At 47.8% G+C, this 23,721-nt stretch overlaps 4 protein-coding genes and 1 long non-coding RNA gene across 6 annotated transcripts in view; 2 read left to right on the plus strand and 3 right to left on the minus strand.

Annotated features, from left to right (window-relative positions):
* Positions 1-807: 807 nt before the first annotated feature.
* Positions 808-3,365, minus strand: ndufb9 (NADH:ubiquinone oxidoreductase subunit B9). Its single transcript, XM_077548572.1, has 4 exons — positions 3,210-3,365; positions 1,851-2,043; positions 1,563-1,676; positions 808-1,056 (listed from the first exon to the last, which is right to left on the minus strand). Exons 1-4 carry the CDS (start codon positions 3,296-3,298, stop codon positions 925-927), a joined length of 528 nt encoding a protein of 175 aa, XP_077404698.1. The 5' UTR covers positions 3,299-3,365; the 3' UTR covers positions 808-924.
* tatdn1 (TatD DNase domain containing 1) lies at positions 3,270-7,139 on the plus strand. Its single transcript, XM_077548567.1, has 13 exons — positions 3,270-3,487; positions 3,807-3,898; positions 4,375-4,440; positions 4,522-4,571; positions 5,265-5,328; positions 5,414-5,560; positions 5,640-5,682; positions 5,891-5,976; positions 6,044-6,084; positions 6,154-6,230; positions 6,289-6,359; positions 6,428-6,554; positions 6,965-7,139. Exons 1-13 carry the CDS (start codon positions 3,411-3,413, stop codon positions 7,068-7,070), a joined length of 1,047 nt encoding a protein of 348 aa, XP_077404693.1. The 5' UTR covers positions 3,270-3,410; the 3' UTR covers positions 7,071-7,139.
* Positions 4,475-20,037, minus strand: LOC144037246 (uncharacterized). Its single transcript, XR_013288861.1, has 3 exons — positions 19,805-20,037; positions 18,000-18,124; positions 4,475-4,576 (listed from the first exon to the last, which is right to left on the minus strand). It is a non-coding gene; the product is annotated as an uncharacterized LOC144037246 (long non-coding RNA).
* On the plus strand, positions 9,799-17,587 carry LOC144037239 (pleckstrin homology domain-containing family O member 1-like). The gene is made up of 10 exons (XM_077548562.1): positions 9,799-9,957; positions 10,708-10,860; positions 11,688-11,828; positions 12,761-12,865; positions 13,725-13,823; positions 13,895-14,191; positions 14,274-14,371; positions 14,587-14,743; positions 14,842-14,954; positions 15,021-17,587. The coding sequence occupies exons 1-10, from the start codon at positions 9,931-9,933 to the stop codon at positions 15,682-15,684; spliced, it is 1,854 nt and encodes a 617-aa protein (XP_077404688.1). The 5' UTR covers positions 9,799-9,930; the 3' UTR covers positions 15,685-17,587.
* A 260-nt stretch (positions 20,038-20,297) lies between the features above and the next one.
* Positions 20,298-23,721, minus strand: part of LOC144037244 (acidic leucine-rich nuclear phosphoprotein 32 family member D-like) — a 6,409-nt gene continuing 2,985 nt past the window's right edge. Inside the window, exons 4-7 of one of the 2 annotated variants that reach the window (XM_077548571.1) lie at positions 23,696-23,721; positions 23,536-23,627; positions 22,487-22,541; positions 20,298-22,406 (exon numbers count right to left, since the gene is read on the minus strand). The exon at positions 23,696-23,721 is cut by the window's right edge and continues 137 nt beyond it. In XM_077548571.1, coding sequence (XP_077404697.1) covers positions 22,321-22,406; positions 22,487-22,541; positions 23,536-23,627; positions 23,696-23,721 — 259 coding nt within the window. In that variant the 3' untranslated portion in view covers positions 20,298-22,320. Of the gene's footprint in view, positions 22,407-22,486; positions 22,542-23,496; positions 23,628-23,695 lie in introns of both variants that reach the window. The other variant, XM_077548570.1, reaches the window with a different exon arrangement.

Consider the following 23,721-nt stretch of genomic DNA (forward strand, 5'->3'; position numbering starts at 1 on the left):
ACCTCTTTGAGCTTTTGGACACTTTTGCGGCTTGACTTTTCCGGACACATTTGGTTGTTGACTTGCTTTTGGACACGGTTTTTGACTTGTTGTATTTGACTTCTTGATTGGGCTCTTGGCTTTTTGGACTGCTTTTCTGAACACGTCTCTTGATGTCGTTCTTGACGTTCCCTTTGACCGTTTTTTTTTTTTGCAAACCAAAGCAAAAAGTGCGCAAAGCGTTGGTGACGTCTGATGTGAGCTTGTCAGGAGACGCTTGCGTCACTTCGGGGCTCTTTTGTGGGACTTTCAGGCCCCCTGCTGGACAATAAGAGCAACAGCAAAGACTTGCCACAAGTAACGGACGGTAACCCGTGTGACCTCCCTCAAGGCATTATACTTAACACAAATTGAGGATGACGAAAAGGTTGAAAAAGATCCAAAGAAAAACTTGTGTATTAATAGTAAAAAGAAAAAGAAAAATGTGTATTTAAATGGCGACAATGTATTTTTTTTATATCGCAAGAAATACAAAAACTGACTTGTCTTGATACATTTTCTGCATTTTGTGTCACTCGCATTTCACCAGCAGTATGAAGTGAAAATAAGGCGACTTATCACACTTTTGGATGTCTGTGGCTCCACAATGGAGCCCTGAGGGACACCAGCAACTTATTTGTGGGCTCTTTTATAGTTTTCTTTGTTCCAATATTCAACTAAACTTTTTTTCCCCCCCGAATTAACATTTGTGATATTTTATCGGGGGAAAAAAATGGATGTTCAGAAAAGACACATTCATTGGCCGCGTCACAAACAACAAAGACGTCATTTTCTTCTTCCTAACGTATTTATTTCCGGAGACGGGAAATGCAAATCAGCGAGTGGGAGCGAGCGCTCTTCCCGGCGGTTGAAAGTCAAACCTGGCAGCGGAGGTGACTTCCGCATCTATGCGGGTCGCTCCCTGGGGCGCGTGACGTACTGCCACCACAGCGGCGGCAGGTCGCCCTCCTTGCGGGCCGGGGGGAGGGCTTCCATCTTGGGACCGTCGGCCGGCGTCTCGGCCTGCAGCTGAGCCACCTGCAAAGTCACAGCGGGGGAAATTGAAAAATTGAAAATTGGCTCGGGGTCCTGTTGGCTCAATTCGGCAGGCAAAAGCAACACCGACGGCAGCCGGCGAACGGTGCAAAGTTGACGGATTCTTTTGGATGCACTCAAACTTTTGGGCAAGGACGTCTCACAAGCCGAACACTCGTCGAGCCCGTGTACACCCCCAAATGGAAGAACATGCCCGTTTCTTCGTCAAACTTCAACCTTATGATCAGTTGGGGTCTTTTTTTTGTTGGGGGGTTGAACATAAAGTTGTATTTTGCAAGAAAAAGGACATTTTTTGTTGCAATAAAACAATCCTAATCTCCCCCAGAGTCAAATGCTATTTTCCCAAGATAAAGTTGATCAAGATTCCCGCCTTGACAAGAAAATTTTGAAGAAGAAAAAAAAGAAGAGCACAATTGCTATTTTGTAACACGAGCGCATGTTGACGCTTTGAGGTTTCTTCAAAAAACGCAGCGTAAGATGTGGCGCACCTCTTTTTCCCAGCTGAGCTCCCTCAACTTCTTCCACTGCTCCCGCTTGGCAAAGTAGTCGGGGTACGCGGCCTTCTCGGACGGGTGCCAGTACTCCAGGACCCACTCGGGCACCTGCCGCCACAAAACGCAAACACGTTGCCCTCTTTGCTGTCTTCCAACATTTCCAAGCTCGAATCAAACAAGGAGACGTCATTTGTTCCCGCAGCAGCCAGCAGAGGGCAGCAGCAACCAACCCAACATTGTTCAGCAAAAGATTTGGCTGTGAAAATGTCCGCCGCCGGTGACCTTGTAGCACTCGTAGCGCTCGTAGGAGGTCCCGCCGGGCGAGTCGGGGAAGATGTAAGGCTGCGGATGCTGCCGGCTCCAGAACTCCTCCTCGCCCTCCTTCAGCATCCTGGTGGCCTTCATCATGTCCTTCTCGCCTTTGCTGGCGTCAAAGCGGGCGCGCAGCATGCACGCGTGGAAGCGATACTTGTCCCTGAAGGTGCACAAACACAACAACAACAATTTCAGTTTGTTGCTGCTTCGTCCGTTACAGCCGCCGTAGGTTCAAGACTCCTAACGTCCGTCCTCATTTTCATACCACACCTTTGCAATTTGTCAAATGACAAACACGTTTCATTCAGTGACAAGAACAAAGTCGTAACGTTGAGAAAAAAATGTTATGTGTTTTGTAGGCAACGACTTTCATTTCAAGTTTTTCCTCCGACACTGACATCTTGTCGGACTTTTCTGTTGTGCAGAACGACTTTCTTCTAACGGAGTGACTTTTTTCATAAATTATGATTTACGGCATTTATGCATCACAGCGTTATCCTCAAGCATTCTGATTTTTTTCTTGTACATAACCTCAGGGCCGGCTTATCAGGACACACGTTGCGTCTTTTGGAATGCTCCAATCGCGTTTTTTTCTCCTTTAAATGTGGACAATTAGCTTGCTCTTCAGTTCTTCAACAAAGACGTGGCATAAAACTGCTCGTTGACAACTCCAGATTGGCTGCAAGAAATTGTAGCAAAAAAAAATACACAGAGCGGGATTCAAACCCATGCACTACAACTTTCAGGGCCACTGTGCGAACCACTTGGCCATGCAGTGGCAAACATTCACTTGCACACAATTAGTATTTGTCGTTCTCGTGCAATTCACAGCAAAGGAGCGCTAGCAGCAAAAGTGCCGGTCACGGCAAAATATCCACATCGTATTTCAACACTAATAACAGCTCAAGTTTAAACAGCTTTGTGGGAAGAAAATGAAATGTTTTTCTGTTAAACAAAACAATTGTAAGGAACTTACTTCACTTCATCCTAATGATGCTAATGTGGTCATGAAATGCAAACAATAATACTGTCAATTTGACCGAATTTTAAACCGTTATTAGTGCTTGAACCCGCATTGTCACAACATGTTCAGTTTCAAATGTAATCTTTGATCTTAAAATGCCATTTTTTTCATTTGTATACAAACTCAGTCCAATCATATTAGTTATTAATTTGATAGCGACATTTTTGTTGATGTGCCAGTGCAGTGACCTGGCTACCCGTTGGCTTAGCCGCTAGCTTAGCCGTTAGCTTAGCCATTAGCTTAGCCGTATGTGACCGACGGGACGCGAACGTGAAAAGGTTGCTTGCGTGTACGTGTCTCACCGAAAGATACTCCACGACTCGATGTGTCGCAGGGATTTCTTGTAGAGTCGCATGACTTTCTGCTGGTGGGTGAGGTAGGCGGAAGCCATCTTCTTCTTCTTCTTCCTCCCCCTCCGGCTTGCTTGCTTGCTTGTATTTGCTCTTCACTGCTGCTGCTCGGCTTCCTTTCGTGTCACCTTCCAGTCCAAAGCCGCGCAAAGCATGCTGGGACTCGGTGACGTCACATGTTTTCACCGTAATACTGGAAACAAGCGCGGATATAAATTCAAAACTTCAAGGTAGTTCTTCCTTTTTTACGTCGTGCAATACTTATTTTGATAACTACACACAAAAAAACTTGCATCATGTGGTAAACGGGAAAAAAAACGCAAACTAGCGAGTTTAAAGATAAAAAGTCATCTGAAAATGATTGCAAAAATTAAGTACAGATGCCTGAAAAAACTGTTTACGTGTGGCAACAAAGTATTTGTACTTGTTTACTTTTTACTGCTGTTTTTTCATTTTTATTTTAGTCACTACTGTACAGAGAACTGTTTTTGTACCAAACAAGGGGCATTTTGGTTGCTATTTGAGAAATGTGCGCTCCTTTCTTTGAAGATTTACGGTAATCCCGTCCCGGATGAAGGCTGCACGCTTCACAAGCAGGTCTCTCGCAACCATGTCGACTATGGCCCGGCACAAATTCATCGGTAAGGCACACGTCACCGAATATGCATAAAAAGGCAACATCGCGATGGTGTTTTGAGCCAATCATCTGGTTTGAGCCAATGACACTAGTTTAAAATAGCCTCGCATGCTTCAATCGTTGCCTTTACTACATACAAGGAACCATTTCCCAAAAAGTCAAGTCATGAATGAAGCTCTCAAGTTTTTGACATCTATTACAACAAAACAAAATTCCAAGTAGCTACCGCCATCATCATGACCAACATTAGAATATCGTAGCGGAAATGTACAAATGATCATACTGTATTGTGAGCTACTACAATTTGAACAAATCTGCACTTGTATACTGTATAGCGGCAAATGCACTTATTGCCAATTATATTGCAACAAAATGCCCCTGAATAAACGCTTCTTTTTCTGAGCTTTCAAGTTGTAACCCAAAAGGGAATCAATGAATACTTACTTTTGAGTATGTGCTGGTTTTGTGCGCAAACATCAGACATTGGCGTGAACCTGACGGATCCCGTGTTCCGGGGTCTCTACCGAGGCAAGCAGAAGCACCCAGGTGAGCATCCCCCCCCCCCCCACCCCACGTCCTACGCACCCGTCCCACGTTTTCCCACGCCGCATGTGTCACTTCCCACAGACGACTTTCATCACGTCATCGACAGAGCCGTCCACGCGGGCGTCCAAAAGGTGACCTGCAAGTTGCAACACGCATACTTCAACTTCCAAAATGAGATGGATTCTTACTTTTATGAGTAGTCGTAAATAGTAAGTCATTCATATATGAGGGCAAAAAACAAACAAACATTTCACATTTGAATAAAGAAAAAACTGTTGGGTAACCCAATTATGGATCAAAAATGGACCGAACCATTTTATGGGTCAATTTGGACCAACTTTCTGGATTTCATACAAAATGACCCAATTTTTTCACCCAAGTAGAGGATTTTTGACTCATAGTTGGGTTATTTTTGGACCCAACTGTTTTTAGGGTACAGTGAGGGGAGAACGTTTGCAAGGTAGCCAATGTTGATTTTTCATCAGGGTTCGTTCCAAGTCGCAAACGATTGTCAAATGTTTGTCATGAGGGTCTAGTGCGGGGATGGCGAGATCCGCTCATCCAGGGCCGGACTCCTGCAAGTCTTGGATATTTCCCTTCTCCAACACAGCTGATTCATGATCCACTCATCAGCAAACTCTGCATAAGCCTGATAACGATCCTGTTGATTGGAATCAGCTGCAGTTCGAGTAGGAAAACCTCTCAAACCCGCAGGACCCCGCGGGGCCCTGGAGGACCGCGGTCTGCCATCCCTGAAAAACTGTCGACTGAACTCAATTGCTGACCAAATGTACGGACGTCAACGTGATGTGTCTGGTGTGCAGTTCATGATCACCGGCGGAAGTCTGGAGGACAGCCAGGAGGCCGTCAAACTGGCCCACAGCAGAGGTAACCGTGGCAACCGTGGCAACCGTGGTGGCGCTTTTCTGTCGGCCGATTGATTTGACGATTGTTCTCCCGGGTTCGAGCGAAGACGACTTCTACTGCACAGTGGGCTGCCACCCGACACGCTGCGGCCAGTTCGAGGAGGGCGCCGGCGCCGCCGAGTATCTGGGCCGCCTCCTGCGTCTGGCGGCGGACAACCGAGACAAAGTGGTCGCCGTCGGAGAGTGCGGACTAGGCGAGTCGCTGGCGGCGAGATCGTCGGGAGATGTTTTTTTTTTTGGGGGGGTCTTGAATTGGATTTGTTGTCTTTGTAGATTTTGACAGGTTGGAGTTTTGCCCCAAAGAGACGCAAGTGAAGTAAGCGCGGCTCAAATCTGCCATTTCACGTTTTCCCTCGCGCTCTTCTCATGTGACTTACATGCTCTCTGACATGTTTCTGACATCTTTGACACGTGTTTTTCGACATGGCCCTGGTGATGTTCTCTGACATTTGCTATCCATTCCTTGGCATGTTCTTGTTCATTTTCTTTGGCATGTTGATGTTTTTTTCTGTCACGCGTGTCAGATACTTTGAGATGCAGTTTGAGCTGGCCGAGGAGACCAAGCTTCCCATGTTCCTGCACTGCCGCAACTCCCATCAGGACTTTGTAGGTGAGTGGCACGGTCCGGTCCGGCCCACTCCGGTCTGACCAGATCTGACTGTCTTCTCGGATTCCAGACATCATGAGGAGGAATCGAGACCGATGCGTGGGAGGCGTCGTGAGTTGATTTCGATTTCTCGGAGCTCGTTAGGTTTTGCTGGCATTCACTTGGAAATCTCTCGGTCAGGTCCACTCGTTCGACGGGACCGCGGAGGAGGCCGCCGCCCTCATCGAGCTGGACCTCTACATCGGGATCAACGGATGGTGAGCGGCTGGAAGCAACAAGCCACGCAGAAAACACTAACGAGAACTTCCCTTTCAGTTCCCTGAAAAGCGAGGCCAACATGGAAGCCGTGAAGCGCATTCCCACCGAGCGACTGATGATCGAAACGGGTGAGTCGTCTGCAGCGCACGTCGCCGCCGCCGCAGTTTCCAGTTGACGTTTTGATCTGGCCCGCCAGATGCTCCGTGGTGCGGCATCAAGAGCACGCACGCCGGCTTCAAATACGTCAAGACCGCCTTCCCCACCAAGAAGAAATGGGAGGCGGGGCACTGCCTGAAGGACCGCAACGAGCCCTGTCACATCATGTGAGTCGCAGGTGCAGGTGGGGGACCAATCACGTCACTTGGGACCAAAGTCGGCAAATCTCGGAAGACTCGGCCTGGACACGCGGACCGCTAACGGTTAGCCAGTTAGCGGTCAGCCACTAAATAAACAAATGATGGCATTTGGATTCAAGAATTGTTTTTAATGACATTTGGGGAACATAAAATGCAACTTCAATTTTGGAATCAAATCCACAAAAACAGGTTAACCACGTAAATGTCAGTTGAGTTTGGTAGTTTCACCTTCAGTTGACAATAACCTAACAGACAATACAGAGACTTTTTTGAGACTGTTGAAAAGTTGACGGTCAAGACTGGAGACGTGGACATGTTAAACTTAGTCCCACCTCTGCAGCTCCAAAAGGTTGAGAGAGTTTGGTTGTCTCCCGCAGGCAAGTTGTGGAGGTGATGGCGGCAGCGAGGGGGGAGGAGCCATTGGAGCTTTCCCGCAGCATCTACGACAACACCAGCAGGCTCTTCTTCTCTTCTACTGGTTGATGTGAAGCGGAGATGAACGCATGGACATGCTTGTTGAATAAATGTCACAAAATAGCGATCAGGTGGAAATCCGTCCGGTCCAGGAGCTTTACACATATTTTGTTTTGATCGGCTGCGTGACGGAGCTTGAGTGGATGTTTTGATGTTTGCTGCCGCCATTTTGTGGCAATGAATCTGAAGTGAAGTCTCAATTTTGGCTTTATGAGTCACGTCGGTCCAGTCCAGACTGAAGCTCGCTACATAAGGCAAGCTTAATGAGCACTATAGAATGTCAATAATTGGTATTTCCAAATGAGATGACGAAACGCAATATATTCTTGACTTACGATGTTTCACAAATGTTCTTTTTTCACGTGCTGGCTCACCTGCCTTTGGGAAAAAAAACAAAACAAATGTGGCCACAAAGGTCAGCACGGATCGGCCAGCAGGTTTGAAGAAACGCGTTTATAGACGTTGTAGGGCAAGTCGGTAGTTAGAAAACAAATCACAAAGCAAGATTTTTCTCTTCTCAACATCGATCTTGCTGGAAATGCAGTCCCGGGGAGGAAAACGTGGTCCTAGGAAAGCGTGATGCCGATCCCAAAGCCGAAGACGGCACACAGCGTCATGGCCAGCGGCAGCGAGATTCCCCAGCAGGTATCTCGGAGCTTCCTCCTAGTCGACGTCCAGGGGACGGACCTGGCGGGCCCGGCGCCGGCGCTGGCGTTGGTATGCTCGGCCACCACCTTCAGCCGGTCCGACAGCGAGCACAGGCTGCTGCGGACCTCCTCCCACTCTTGGCGCAGGGTGGCCACGCCCTGCGCTTCCTGGCGCAGCCTCTTGGACTCCTGGCGGAAAAGCTTCACGTCTCTTTGCAGCGTGCTGAGCACTTCTTGGCGGAGAGCGTCCAGGTCCTTCTGGTTCTGCTCGCGAATCTCCTGGCGCAGGGCCTCCACGTCGGGCGGGTTGGAAGCCAGGGCTTTCTGGACCTCCTGGCGAAGGCTCCTGGCCTCCTGCCGGGTGGTCTTGGCGTCCCGATGCGTCTGAGTCACGGCGTTGTGCACTTCCTGGCGGAGGGTCTCCATGTCCCTCTGGGTGCGGCTGACCACTTCCTGCATGGCCTTCCGGAGGATGTCCATGTCTGGCGCGCTGTTCAGTTTCACGCAGGCTTCCATGCTGCGATGCCGGCAATATGCAGGCAGAGCAGGATCGTTGGAAGGCGGGAGCGCGTTTTCACAGCTGTGGGGCCACCCTTTTTGACAGCGCCGCAAAAAAGGCCGCCATCTTTTTGGTGTCGCCGGACTAAAGTCGACACGGATGATGAGCGGCTGTGTGATGTCGTATCAGAGACGCGCCCGTCGTCAAGGCCATCATAGTCCCGCCCATCATAGTCCCGCCCATCATAGTCCCGCCCACCTGTGCCGACTGCCGAGGCCTGACGAAGATTTGCGCGACGTCGCACTCGGTGATCAAGTTGAGTTGAGATGATTGATTTGGAAAAAAATCTCAGCGGGAGGTCGTGCAGGTCGTCTTACTGACAATGGAAAGCTCGAACCACAAAACTGAACATTCACGACACGCAAGGTTTTTCCAACCAGATCATGTTGGCCAACAACTTGGCCAAACTTTGGTGGGGAGTTGACGCGTCATCGTTCATTTGAGCAGATTATTTCAAATTTGGTCCCAGTTTTAGTCCAGTTTCAATCGCGTTTGCTCGGTTTTAATCGCATCCTGTTTTTATTTTGTTAGTTTTCCAGCATTTTAGTGCAAGAACGTCAGCCTTCGTTAAGAAACTTGCAATCCAACTGAAGCCAAAGTTGCCCAACCAGCGCAACGCAGCTTCATGAGCACACATCCAACTTCACACATAATTATAGCAACAAGCTCGTAAACTAGCCAGAATGAGTTTGCGTCGGGTTTAACATCGCTGTCGGCACATTAAAGCCGCGGGTTTAAAGCGGGGGTGGTCAAGTTGCCTGTTTTCCACGTCTCCCTCCTTCGGCGCGGCTGAATCTAATGATCAGCTCATCAACAAGCTTTGCAGAAGCCTGATGACGATCCTGATCATCAATCAGGCGTATGGGATTAAACCGGCGATTTGAGCGAGGCCGATGCGGCGCTGCGATGTCTCCTGGCTCGGCATCTTTCAACACTCTGGCACACTAAAATCAAATTGAAACCAGTCACACTTGTCACATGGGCTAGGCCCAGCCGAGTAGAAACCATGACGGACAGATTAGACCTTCTTCCGCATCCAATAGAAAAGGCTCCAAGGACGCAAACGAGATCATTCAGTGGCGAGTTCAACGGCGAATATGCCGTCTTCTGGTTCCTATTATTAGTAAAGCCAGCAAAAGGTGGTGAATGCAAGTGACAAACTCATTGGGCCCACTTAGTGCAATTTCACTTGGAGGTCTTTTGTTGCCAGCATTTTAGGCATCGTTATTTTAAGGGGAAAGAAACTTTGGCTCCTTCTACAGCTGTTTTTTCCCCCTCATTGTGAGATACGGTAGCTCGTCCCTGCTGTACGAGGCGCGTCTCTCACGCTGTCTCGTGTCATCTTATGGCGCTCCACAAAGCACGCGCACACAAATATCGAATGTGTTCAACATGAAAATAGGACCAATCCCAAAAAGAAAAAAAGATGACGCGTGTCTTTGTTTCAGCCTGCGCGGGCACGCTCGTGCCGCCAGATGGCGCCTCGACGCGCACTCGAATCTAGGTTAAAGTGCGCGCGCACGCCGAGGGGGGGAGCATCTGCCCGCACGCGTGTGCGCGCGCTCGCGGGGAGGACGCCGCCTCTCTCCCGCCAGACAACAGACGGACCAAGAGAAGAACAAGCTGAAGAAGAAGAAGAAGAAACGGAGCGACTCGAGCCAGCATGAAGAAGAGCAACCACGCAGGACCGGTAGGAACACGCACGCGCGCTACGCCCGTGCGCGCCCACCACACGTTCGTCCGTCCATCATCACCATCATCATCATCAAACATCAGCCATCCACAAGTTCGCACCTTCGTCTCTCCTCCATCCTCCCTGCACGCGCTCCCCGCCTGCATGGCCACTTCATTAGGTACACCAGCAAAGCTGCTCATCGTTCGCTCGCGCAACAAAAATATTTCCCTTCATGAGATGCATCAAATTCGCTGCACGTCACATTAGAACTAAACAAATTGTACAAATGCAGCAATATTCAGCTCAACTCTATTCCATGGTGTACTTCATTTTATATATATATATATCGCTTACTTGCGACAGCAGCCGATACCAGCATCAGTTGAATCAAGTTGCTCAACGACATTTTTTGATTGGGACTTTTTCTGGCTACTGGATTATTTGTCACATTGTTTCTATTTCATTTCGTTGAAATGTGTTCTACACAAAATGTGTATTTTATGAGCAAAGAAGATCACAGAAAATTGCCATCAGTTTTATACAAAATGCTAAATGTCTTTAAAATGATCTACCAAAAATTTTATCTATTAAAAGTACTAGTAAAGTACAAGAGTGTATTGATCTGGAAAAAATTGCTATTGAACATCCCTAATACATACGTCGCTGTCATGCCCTCCTGTTAGCTGGTGGCTAACTAACGTGCCAGCATAGTTAGCGCACATTTGTGTGTGTGTGTGTGTGTGTGTGTGTGTGTGTGTCGCCTAGGGTCCTGAGGACCCGGGCCATCCGGGGGCGCCGCCACAGCCGGACAAGTTTGGCTGGCTGAGGAAGTTCTGCGGCCGCGGCATCTTCAGGGAGATTTGGAGGAGTCGCTACGCGGTGCTCAGAGGACAACACTTGTTCCTGTCGGACAAGGAGGTCACGCACGCACGCACGCAGGGACGGGATGGGGACGGGGACGGGGACGGGACGGTCGCAGGCTGCTGGCTGAGCAGTCAACACGTGCGACCGAATCAAAGATCATGTGACACGCAGGACTCAGCCTGCAGCTGATGCAAACGCACACACATTTGCACGCATTCGCAGGCCGAGATTAGCGCGCTCGCTATCTGGATTGCGTTTTCCAACCCAATGTGGTTGGGAGCGCACCAACCTGGCCGGAGGCGCGTTCAAGATGGCGCCTTCGTGTCAAGTAGCACGCGGGACACAGACTTCTTGACGTTTTTGGTACCGCCGCTCTCTTACGCGACGCTCGCGCAGGAAAACCACCTCGCAACTAGTTTGCTCTCACACACAAGCGCCACCTTTCAGTCTTTTGTGTGAGAGCATTTGACTGGCTTGTGGGGTATCGAAGTGAACGTGAGAGAGCACAGTGTGAGCCAATACATTCACTTGTGAGTGCAAAGTGTTTCAGCAGGAAGTGAGAGTTTTTTGTGAGAGTGAATTCGGTAGCCAATGAGTTTGTTCATGTGAGCAAAAACAAAGTCAGGGTATTTCAGCAGGTGTGAGAACCTTTTAGTAGTAGGCCAGAAACTAAATTCAGTCGCATGTGAGAGTTTTTGTTGCGTGTGAGTGAGCTTTTCCACTTTGCGCTTCTGTAGAGTGAAAAACGGGAGTTCAGAAAAATGGTTTGTGTGAGCATACTTTTGTGTGAGAACATTTTAGTCACGCGTAAGCAAATGACTTGAGCTGTGTGTGTGCGTGTTTGTGTGTCACGTGTGCACTGACGTGCTTTTCCTCGCCAGGTGAGGGACGAGCGCAAGTCGCAGGAAGTTCTGGACTTGGCCGATTACGAGCGCTCCGAAGAATTGAGGAAGGCCAAAAGTCGCAGCAAGAAGAACCACAGCCGCTTCTCGCTCGTACGATGCCGGCGGCCCGGCAACGCGGTCAGTCGCATTCACGCCTCCGTCCCGTCCGTCCTGTCCGTCCTGTCCGTCCTGTCCGTCCTGTCCGTCCGTCCGTCCTGTCCGTCCGTCCGTCATCGCTTGCCTTTCAGACCGCAAAAATCAAGTCTCCGTGAAACGGGAACGATTCAAGATTGACTTACTGCGCTCGCTCCTTCCTTTGAAAGATTTTCATGCGGAAAACGCCCTGCCAAGAATTCCATATATGGTCACGGTCATTATTTTTGGACAGCTGCCATCAAATGGAATGGAAAATTCAGCTGTCTGAATGTTCATCATCGGTGATGTCATGAAGCAAGAGACGCGTTTGAGATCCTGGATGTGGCGCTCTTTTTTTTTTTTTTTAGGTTTGATGAAGTCCTCAAGTGCTTTCAGGATTTGGATCTTGTCAGGACAGTTGAAGGTTTTGTGTTGGGGATCATTTGTGAGGATGTTGGGACAACGTCGGGATGTCTTCCAGTTTTAGGATGACGTCAGCATGAGGATTTGGCCCACTTTGCGTTTGTGTAAAAGCTTCCAAAGTGCAGCGGCGGGACTCGTTGGCGTGTTGGCGTGTTGACTGGCGTCCTCCGAGAGATTTACTTCGCCATTCGCCGCGTCCTCATTGGTGGATTTTCTCCGGCATCCCTCTGGCGGGTGGTGGGCGGGACTTAAGGCCGCCGACAAGTGTGCCTGGGGCCATCCCATTGGCCCGGCCCCGCCCCCCACCCACACGCCGCCTCCCCCGTAAAAAGATTTAATCCACAGAATCCCATTAGTGTGTCACAGGACGAGTCGGAGCGGAATAATCTGACGGCGTTAGCATGAGTGCTAGCGCGCAGGCCCTCGTCTTCATCATCCTCATCTTCATCGTGATGATGATGTCATCTTCCAGCATCCACGCCATCTTTGATGACTGGTCTGTCCTCTTTCAGGTTCCCAACCTTCTCTTCCTGGCCGTCAGTCCCGAGGAGAAGGAATCGTGGATCAACGCCCTCAACGTCGCCATCGTCAAGGCCAAGAACCGAGTTTTGGACCAGGTCAACGTCAACTTCGCCTCATGTCCAAACGTCCTCATGATCGCACGTCTACTGCAAATGAGCAGTTGTCCTCGTGTCCTCATGGCTTGGTCCACACGTCCACAGGCCCAAAATGTCCACAATGTAGACACGTACACTTTTTAACACAAATATTTCCTCCATGACCTTTCGAAGGTTCAAATGTCCACATCAGCACATTTTTTACGTCCCACATTCTTTTGCATCCGAGTCACATGATTTTGTGCATCTGCCGATACCAAGTCCCGATCCAATTCCTTTGCAACGCAATACAATGTAGAAAAAAAAGGAGACCACATTCAAATGCTCTCCATTCAATTTATTTTTTGACTATTTCAATAAAGGTATGTAAAGGCAGGGTTTCCCCCAGTGCTTTTGAAGCGTGGCGGCAGCCCACCGCCTGGTTAGCGAACAGTACTTGCTGGATGTCAGTCGTCGCCTGTCGACAAATAGGATTTGGTGCTTGTCATCCGCCATCTTTACAAATGAAGAACATTTAAAACGGCAATCTTTTTCCCCCAATACCAATCGGCTGAAAATCACAAGATTGCCACGGATTTTGGGTCAACCCAACCTAGATGTAGATGAGGCAACTTTGGAAGCACCACAGGAGACCAAACTGAAAATACAAATCAGGTAAAAAATTAACTAGTCAATATGATAAAAAAAAAAAAGGTGTCCTGGAAAGTGAAATCAGCAAAACTGAATAAATAGAGAAACATCAGACAAAGGAACTTTCCATGAAAGGGATTGAAGGTGATTTTATCCCATGAGAAGCCTGAAGAAAGTCATTTGTTGGAAAAGTGAGGGCAAATGACCTTGAGGACGTCCTTGTGCGCAGGTGACCATGGACGAGGACGTGTTGGTGCATCCGACCAGAGACCGAGCCAAGATCCCGCAAGGGCGCCGCCTTCCCAGCCGGGCGCACCTGATGACCGCGGTATGGCGCCCCCAAGTGGCCGGCCGCATCCCGTCCGTCCTCTCATTTGTGGTGTTCTGCCGGACCTTCAGGCCTCCTCGTCCTGTCACGGCCTGCTGACCCTCGACCTGGTGGCCGAGGAGGAAGGCTTCTCCTCGGAATGCGACGCCACCTCCTGGGGGAGCGTGTTCCGCGCGGGCTCCTGCGGGCAGGTGGCGGCCGCCGCGGGAGGCGGACGCCAGCGCGCGGGCACCGACGTGTCCAAACTACGAGTCCGGACCAAGGAAGCCAAAGTCAAGACGGGAAGTCTGCCCAGAGGAAGCGAGCGTTCCTGGGGCAAGTTTTCCCACCTGGAAAACTCCAAAGTGCACAAGAGCCAGCAGCTGCAGGTGAGGAGGCCAAACGCCGTCGCGGTCGGACGGACGGACGGACGGACGGATGTCTTTATAGTGAGCACGCGTCTTCTTTCAGGTCCTTCAAAACCTTTCCAGAACTCCTCAGCCTGGGAAAAGGACCAGCGTGGCGGGGCGGAGTCGCTGTGCCTCCATGGATGAGGTTCTCGCCTCCAGGTAGACACAAAAGCTGCAAATCACTCGCAATGCAATCCTTCGGGATTCTTCCTTTCATCGTTTCTGCTCGAGACTCAACCGTAAAGTCCGCCATCCAAAAACCCAAAACCTGTTTTTCCCAAATGGTTCATTCCCGGCTCACAAATCACTACAAAAGGATTTGTAGGAATCATCCAGGTGGGCGATATTCCATTCCATCGTCTTGTCTTTGACAGACCGGCGATGATTCGCTCGGAGCTTCGTTGGGCTCTCAGCCGACGGCCCGCGGAAGAAGAGGGCGGAGCCTCTGTACAGCCCGTGGGTCAACTGCAGAGTCTCATCGCGCAGAAGATGCAACGAGCGCAGGAATTGCTGGAGGAAATCCGACTGCAGGTCAACGTTCCTCTTCCTGGCACCTCAGCACGACGAATCCTGTTGCTGCGCCAACCATTGTCGAACCCAAACTCATGTCAATGTGCCCGATGTGACAGGAGCTGCAGAAGGCCAAGGCTGAGCGAGAGAGAGGAGGAAGCTCGGCGTTTGGGAAGGGGGTGGAGTCTCCTCGTCTTCATCACCTCAGGGGCGGAGACTCGCATCATTCCAGGTGCGACGCGCACACACATCTGTCAGGCCGCCTTGTGTGTCAACTTGTCTTTTTGGCCGTCATCAGGTCGTCCTCGTCCCCCCGCAGCCGTGGCGGCGATTCTCCCGGCTTCCGACGTAAGGACTCGCCGCGGCTGAGAGGTCGCGAGTCTCCTCGCTCCAAAGCCCGCAAGAATCGCTCCCGGGATGTGGATTCTCCTCGCTCCCGAGGCTCTCGCTCTCCCGCTCGTCCCGGCGACTCGCCGCGCTCCAAAACTTGCGAGCCGTCCTCTGAAGCGTCCCCTCTCCCGGAATCGCCCACCGTCACCCTCGGACCGGACGGCGCCGCCGTGGATTTGCCGGCCCAACGGTCGCCGCGTCTCCACGGTGGCGACCGTTCATCCTGCCGCGTCGCTCGTAACAAACCCAAGAGCCTGTCGGAGTCCACGGATGGCGCTCAGACCAAAACGCTCCCAAAAGCGGAGGAGGAGGAGGAGGAGGAGGAGGAAGAGGAGGGCGAGGTGCAGAGGAGGCGCGCGGAGGCCGAGCGGCTCCTGGTGGAGGCCATGTGCTCCTGGCAGGAGGCGCAGGAAGTGCTGCAGGAGGTGAAGGAGCTGCAGAGCCACACGCTGCGACGTCAGCGCAGGAAGACCTACGAGAAGATGGCGCCGACCTCGCCGCAAGCTGCGGGCGACGGCGACGCCGGCACGTCGGCGCCGACGTCGCCCGAGGACCAGTCGGAGTCGCCTTGAGCCGCAATTTCGCTTCTCAGGAATTTGACACTTTGAATTGCGCCTCGCGAAGACGGCGCACGTGCTCTCCTTCAACCACGTCATGTGACTGCACTTGACTCCGCCTCCTTCCCTCGACCGCCAGCGGACTCCAAACGACTCCTTCCTTCCATTCGACTCCATTCGACTCCATTTGACGCCATCCGACTCACCTTGTGACTTTGACTCCATATGACTCCATTTTTGACTCCATGTGACTCGGCGCGACTTGGTTGGATTCCACGTTACTTGATTTGACGCCATCCGATGTCATGTGACTCCGCGCGACTCCCCGTTATTCCACAAGGCGGCAGGGTTGCCCAGGGACGAGTCCGAGTCACCTTGATCCGACTCTTCCTCCTCAGGAATTTCCACTTGTCTTCCATTTTGGAGGGCTGCTGTGCTCTTCTCAACCGGCACGGAAACGAAGAAACGGAAAATCCGTCATCGTTGTGATGACTTGCACTTTTCCACATCTCTTCAACTACCATGACTTTTTTTTTTTTCCCCAAGCCGACTTTTCTACCCGAAAACAGGAAGTGCTTCTGCTTGGCTTCCTGTGAAGTCGCGTTTGTTTGTTGCATGCGTTTGACAAGCAGAAACAAGATGGCTTCCGACAGCTTACACCACCTGATGATTTTCTTGCTCGGTATGAAACTTGTGGGCGGGACTTTTACATTCTTTTGATGCTCTTCCAATGATGATGTCATCGGTAATAATGTCCTCATCTGTGAGGATGATGTCATCGGCAATAATGTCCTCATCAGCGATGATGTCATCCAAAACTTTCAAACTTGAACTTTTTTTAAATTCTCAAGGAATTTTTCAAATCTATTCAACTGCAATACGTCAGGTAAAAAAAAAAAACGACATCAAATAAAACAGCACAAAGTCAATCATTTTATATATATATATATAAAAAAAAGAATAAGTCATGTTTTTTTAAAATCATTTCTAAAGTAATTGTTTACCAACATGGTTTGATTTTGAAATGCTGGTGTTATTTGTTGTGTTCATTCTGGAGGAAATTTCACCTCAGTTGAAAGTTATCGTTTTATTGATGACGTATAATCGTGTTTTGTTTTTTGCTCATTTTATGTGACACGGAGGTCTTGACAGATGTTCTTCACCAAAAAGCACAAACACACACACACACACGCACACGCACACACACCTGCCTGACTATTATGGGCTGTCAGAAGAAGGCGGGCCGCACTGATTCGCACTGATTGACACAACCTCAAACAGGAAGTGGCAACAACAACAAAGCTGTCTACACGCACACACTTCCTGTTTGTTCTCTTTGAAAATCTTTTTGACTTCCTTTTGGAAGCGCACGTGAAATAAAAGTCATCAAAAGCAAACAAGGTGACTTTGTTAAAATGCTCACACACTCATTCACAAATTCTTGCACTCACGCACGCATGCACATTTATGTTGCCAGTTACCTTGAAAAAGCAACTTAGTTACTTTACTCAATATTTGACTTTAAAAGTCCTTTTGTTACTTTACTCATTGAGTTTAACAGTAAAAGTTACTTTACTAATTAAGTGAGTTTAAAATTAACTAAGTTACTCACACACTTTTTTTTAAGTAACTGAGTTACTTCACAGATTACTTGAGTTTTAATGTAGCTTTACTGAAAAGTAACATAGTTACTTTACTGATTACTTGAGTCTAAAAGTAACTTAGTTACCAATTATTTGATTTTGATAGTAACTTAGTTACTTTATTGATTACTTGATTTAAAAAGTAACTCAATTGGATTACAAGATACTTTTAGTTGTTAATTTCAGCAGATGGCAATAACAAAAATGACAAATCTTATTGGGAATTCCTTTGTTTACAGTCAGATCAACTTTTTCATTCAACAATAAAATGACAGCCTTTTTGACTTCAATAAACATAAGCATCGTTCTTAACATTTACACACACACACACACACACACACGAGTGCACAGTACATGACCCAAAAGAACGATTTCAGCGGCAGCAATGTTGGCTCTTGTGAGACGCGCGCACACACACACACACACACACACACACACACACACACACACACACACACACACACAGGTCAGTGAGCTGTAATAAAGAGCAGAGCAGCAGATGTAGGGCAGACAAGCAACATCGCTCCATTACACCTCCAACACACTACACGTGTGTGTGTGTGTGTGTGTGTCTGTGTGTGTGTGTGTGTGCGTCTGCGTGTCATTACGCATTCATGTATGTACATTTCTTTATGACTAGTACGCAGCCGTGCGTGTTACGGCCTACAGGAGAATTCGTCTCATCACCTCTTCCATGTGATTTTCCTCCTCATCATCATCATCATCATCATCCTCATCTTCATCCTCATCTTCATGTCAATCACAGCAGGTGTCAATCATCCAGACGTCTCGCTCGCGTGACGAATGGCAGCCTGAAAAAAAAAAAAAATTGAAGCTAACAATAAGATTGAGGTCGGGTGTGAAGACGGGGTGAGTTTTCAAATGAAGGCGTTTCGGGTGTCAAATGAGGGTGCGAGGACGTTCGACAATGTCAGGATTTTTGCCTTCAAGTCCATTTTTGGCTATCAAGACAGGATTAGAGTTTCAAAGGACGATTTCAAATAAGGATTAGCGCTTGAAATGACAATGTGACGACAATTTTAGGATTTCAAATTTGCCTTTCTGGACATGGTCAGGTTTTTACATGAAGGTTAGCAAGTTGCTAAGTAAGGATGAGGGTGTTAAATGAGTGTGAAAACCTTTTTAGGGTTTCTAATTAGTGTTTCAAGACCACGTTACGGTTTCAAGACCGGGTTAGCGTTTCAAATGAGGGCATTAAATAAAGATTAGATTTAAATTTGGGTTTCAAGACCAGTTTAGGGTTTCAAATGATGGCTTGGGAGAGAGAGAGAAAAAAGAACATCTTTCACTGTGTTAGCGTTAGCATGCGTGCTAACGAGATGATTCAGTGACATCAAAACACTCACAAAAGTTTCAATTATTTACGCTTGTGTGTCATCATCATCATCACTTGCATCTTTTATTTATGCACACGCACACACAAGCTGGAACACTGACCTGGAACATGGAAGTGTGTGTGTGTGTGTGTGTGTGTGTGTTTATTGTGAGTCAAAGCCCGGCAGCGTGTTACCGCCGTCAACTTCTTTTTTTCCCCTCTTTTATTTCCGCTTGTTAGCCGGCTAGCAACAGAGCTAAAAATATTTCCCGTTTGTCAACACAGTGTGACATCATCGTAACACAGCTGTGAGCTCACTCTGATGTCATCAGCACAACCGTGTGTGTGTGTGTGTGTGTGTGTGTAGGCGTGGGTGGGTGTGTTATGGTCATGAAAATAACATAGGAACCAAAAGCTTAATTTTAGGACAGTAAATATTTAAATAAAAACACATGCGCGCACACATACGCGATAATAATAATAATCATCATCATTATGATCCTGCTGCCGATAATGATGATGATATCCCAGCAACGCTGCCCATGTGCTCCTCTTCCTCCTCAGTTATAGAGAGGGTGACGTCATTGACTAGCTAACAACAAAAAGCAATTTAAATGATAAATGTACAGTACAGTATGTACAATTTTGTTGGTGTGATACTGCAGAAAGACGAGGACGCCATCTGCTGGACCATATGTGTACTGCACTTGAATCGGGGGTGTACAGTATTTTATTTATGTATATTTATTTATTTATTTTGGTACATGCGCTACTCTACGGCTACATAATTCTATGATTTATATATATATATTTTTAAACTGTCGTAGTGTGAAAATTATTACATTTAAACGTAAAACTTACCACGTGGCAATGTGATGCCGAACTTTTTGTTTTTAGTGTGTCAGCACGATTTGCTAACATGAGCATATACAAACCAAAATGCGTGTCGAAGCTTTTTCTTTTTTTCTGTATTTGTTTCCAGTGCAGCAGGCAGTGAACGGACTCTGACCAAGGCTAAATAAACGTAAAGTGCATGCAAGAAAAGGGCGAAGGAAATCAAATGTGTGAGTAATGAATAGAAACGTACAGCAAAGAGAGATCGGTTGTAGCTTCTGTTTTGGTCCATTTGAATGACGCCAACGCAAACGACACTTACGTCATCACTTGTAACTGTTCAGGCATCAAATATGCGAGCGTTGTCCACTTCCCATAAACATTTGAGAAATGTCAAGCGAAACGGCTTTGAAAAACAAGGAAGTGCTGCGCATCTGCTGATTGGCCAAAGGCTGCACTGTGACGTCAAGTTCTCCTCGCTGATTGGCTGGGTCGGAAGCAAGCCGTTGGTTCTTCATCACATAATCAGAAATGGAGGTTTGCAGCCTCTGAATATTAATACCGGCGCGAAATGCTGATGGCCATTTGTGATGTAATGGCAGACTGATCCTCATGGGGCGCTAGTGAGGCACGATTTTGTGGGAACACGAGTTCCGACGCCAAGTTCGTAAGCCAAAGTGGCTCTTGATTCTTTTTTGGCACAAATCAACGTCAGCCTATGACGTCATTCGCTTATGAGCGCCTCCCAGAGGAAACCACTCACATGCTAACACCAACATTAGCATCTGCTGAACACAGTAAAGCCACATCAAAACTCCACTAAAAGACTTTATTTCCATTTTCTATCAGACCTGAAGAGCATAAAAATGTATGTACACAAATATTTTATAATTTTTTAATAAATGTTTAAAGCGGCAAACACACACACAAACTCTCTCACACACACACACATTTATTTTGATGTCAGTGACAGAAACAGCCGTTGAGCTTCCGCCGCTTCCCGACAAATTAAGAACTAAATTACTCCAGCAACCACAATAAAGCAACCATATCTTTGTAGAAATCTATAAATATTGCTTCTTGTCAATTCTTTTAAAAATGTTGTCTTCCCTTATCCCACAATACTCTACAGCGACTGGACTCAACTTTATTGGAATACTTCACATCACTTGACTGAAAAGAAAGAAAGAAAAATCCAAAAAAAGTCACCGAGTGTGTAAAAAGCTACAATAAAACACACACACACACACAAGGAAGAATAATAAGTATAAGAGGAGGAGGTGGAGCATATGGTGGTCTGCATATTTCTAAAAAGTGGGCGGGGCAGGAGAGTCATGTGATCATTGGGCTAAAACGGAGGAGGAAGATCCTGATCCACAAACACAAAGAGTCCTGAAGGGGGCGCTCCAAGTGCGCCTACTTTGGTTTGTGTTGAAGAAAAAAAAAAATTAAAGTCCTCCAACATCAGATGACTTTTTGTGCTCAAAAAGTCTTCCTGTCTTTTTTTGTGTGTCCTTTAAAAATTGGCAATGTCATCACGAATGAACAAAAGCAAGGATCGATGAAGAGTCCTGATTGGTTGGATGACTCGAAGTCCAAAAGGATCCCAAAGCCAATGTGGCCGCCATCTTGTGTGTGGCGGCCGCCTGTGGAGTTTAGCTGCGTTGCGGACAAACGGGAAGTAGGGTTGCAAAATGAGGCCAAGTTGCAAAGATGGAAACTTGACATGGGAATTAACACCATTCATTACAAACAAAAAAATCTTAAAAAAATAATGCACAATTGAGGGTTTGCTCCAACAGGGAACTTCCTATTTGCGGCGTGGCATTCGTAATTCACTGACTCAGCAATTTTGTATTTTTATCCATTATTTGCTTAAAAGCGGACTTATTTGTTGTTTTCATGATTCGAACCCTGTGGCATCTTGGGGCCTTTGAATTCGAGCCAGTTGAGGCGCTTCAAGTACTGTTTTGCTAGTCTTGGAGAAAAGTGAAGCTATTTTTGTCAACATTTTGTGGAAATATGAATTAGATCAAAATTAGATCATCAATAATCTGATAATGTTCTTGAAAATATTCCATACATTTTCAGGGCTAGCCAAATTTTTTATAATTTTCCATGAAAATTTTGTAAAAATGTGCACACATTTTGTGGAATTGCACATTTTTGTTGACATGAAATTATAAGAATTTCTCTGCAAATTTTGTAAAAATGAAAAACGTTGTGGATAAAACATTGGATAGAAATCAGATAATCTGAACAGTTCATTAATTTTTTTTGGTCATTTTCCATGAACATTCTTGGGTTCCATTTTGTAGAAACAATTATAAATGACACAATTAGTAATAATGACAAAGTGGGCCCCGCATATTAGTGGTTCATCAACTGCTTGTCAAAGTTTTTTTTTTTTTTTGGTTGAGTCTATCAGCGATGATCAAAAATCTACCGTTAATTGACGGCCATCCTAAAAAGGTTTGCAATTGCCTATAAATGCCACAAGATGGCTCCAAAGTAAAACCACAACTGCTTTGGCCTGAGCAGCCACAAAAACAGACCACTTCTCTCGTCAAATTTGGTGACTTTGACAATATGTTCACGATACCTTACGAGTGCTTTTAGATTTTTAAGATTGGCCGCTGGTTAAGTTATTAAAAAAAAATAAACCTATGAATCAACTCAATTCCCATGAAAAGTTTCCTATTTGGATTATTTCCCCATGGAAATGTCCCCCCAAAACCATTGCAACCCTATTTGACGGAGGTGGGCGGGGCTAGAGGAGACGACGTCTAGCGTAGGACGGGACACGCAGGCACGCACGCACACGCGACGACAGCACGGCTAGTCGTCCTCGTCATCTTCGTCATCCTCGCCGTCGTCCTCCACGTCTCTCTTCCTCTTCTGTCCCTGAGCGTCCGCTCGCTCGTCTGCGCGACGACAGGCAGCGTGATTGCTTTGCAAGGTTATTGATCGATTGGCTTGCTAAAGGCCCCTACGCGGCACTCACCTTCCTCTTCCTCCTCTTCACCATAGTCATCCTCGTCGTCGTCATCTTCCTCCTCCTGAGCACAAGCGCGCAAAAGTTAAGGCACGCACACGCACACATTATGGAGGAGTCAACGTCAGCGTGACCATGACGACCACCAGAGCTCATTCCAGTTACCAACTTAGCAATTAAGTGGGGATGGGCGAGTCCGCATACCAAATTTCTTATCGGTCTTAAAAAGGCAAAAAAATAAAAAAATAAAAATCATCTGATGTAGTAAGTCCTCCTCGCCAGAAGTTGGCGCTACAATGCGACAGTATGACTGCAATTCCTCATTACTTTCATGAGCTATACGTTTATGATTAATGCTAGACAACAAATACTTTGATTTTTTGCGATCAATGCATTGGGGAATCCCCCCCCCCTTTTATTTTTACAAGGAACACTTAGCTGCTCGACGAATTTGAAATTGCTACTTTGACGATGGACACTTTTTTTTTTTTCATTCAGGACTTTTGATTTGCTGTAGTTGAGCTGAGGGGTCAAAGGTCTGAGGCGGCAGAGAAGACTTCCTCCTGGAACCAATCGCGTTTGAGCTGTAGGAGCCTGATTGGTGCAGAGGCACCAGGGGGCGGGCTTTACTCAAAAGTCCTACTAAGGCTGCGGTCAGATTCATTAACTCGTTCCCAAGCAGAGGTGGCAAATCCCGGTCCAGAAAGTAAAAACCCTGCCACAGTTTGGCCCCTGATGCTAGCTAGCCAAATTGCGGCAGGGTTTTTGTTTTTGGGACCTGGACCTAAAGATTCAGATTTGTACGTCAGGGACCTCGAAAGTTCAATTCAAGTCCACTAAAAAAAGTAAAGTAATTTGTGGGTAGGGAATGAGTGACCGATTGCATTTCATTCATGGTTCATGCTATGGATAGGCTAGCTAAGGAGCAGCCTGCGAGTGGCCTTCTCTGCCGCCTGAGCACAGGTGCATGCTGGGGGGGCGTCCGAGCGGGGCACGAGCCCGACGCCAGCGTTGCCCACCTGATGCGTGGCCCTCTTCCCACGAACGCTCAGCCCCACCTCTCCTCCCTCCGAGCCATCTTCCTCGTCGTCCTCGTCGTCCTCGTCGTCGTAGTCGCCCGTCGGCCCCGCCCCATCCTCGCCGTCCTCGTCTGCGGCGTAAACAAGCGGCTTTGAGTTCCTGGGCGAGCCCGCGTCGACAGCGCGCCCCGTCGCTCACCTTCTTCATCGGCCTCAGAGTCGGGT

The sequence above is a fragment of the Vanacampus margaritifer genome, chromosome 17, assembly GCF_051991255.1.
Source record: "Vanacampus margaritifer isolate UIUO_Vmar chromosome 17, RoL_Vmar_1.0, whole genome shotgun sequence".
NCBI classification, from domain to species: domain Eukaryota; kingdom Metazoa; phylum Chordata; class Actinopteri; order Syngnathiformes; family Syngnathidae; genus Vanacampus; species Vanacampus margaritifer.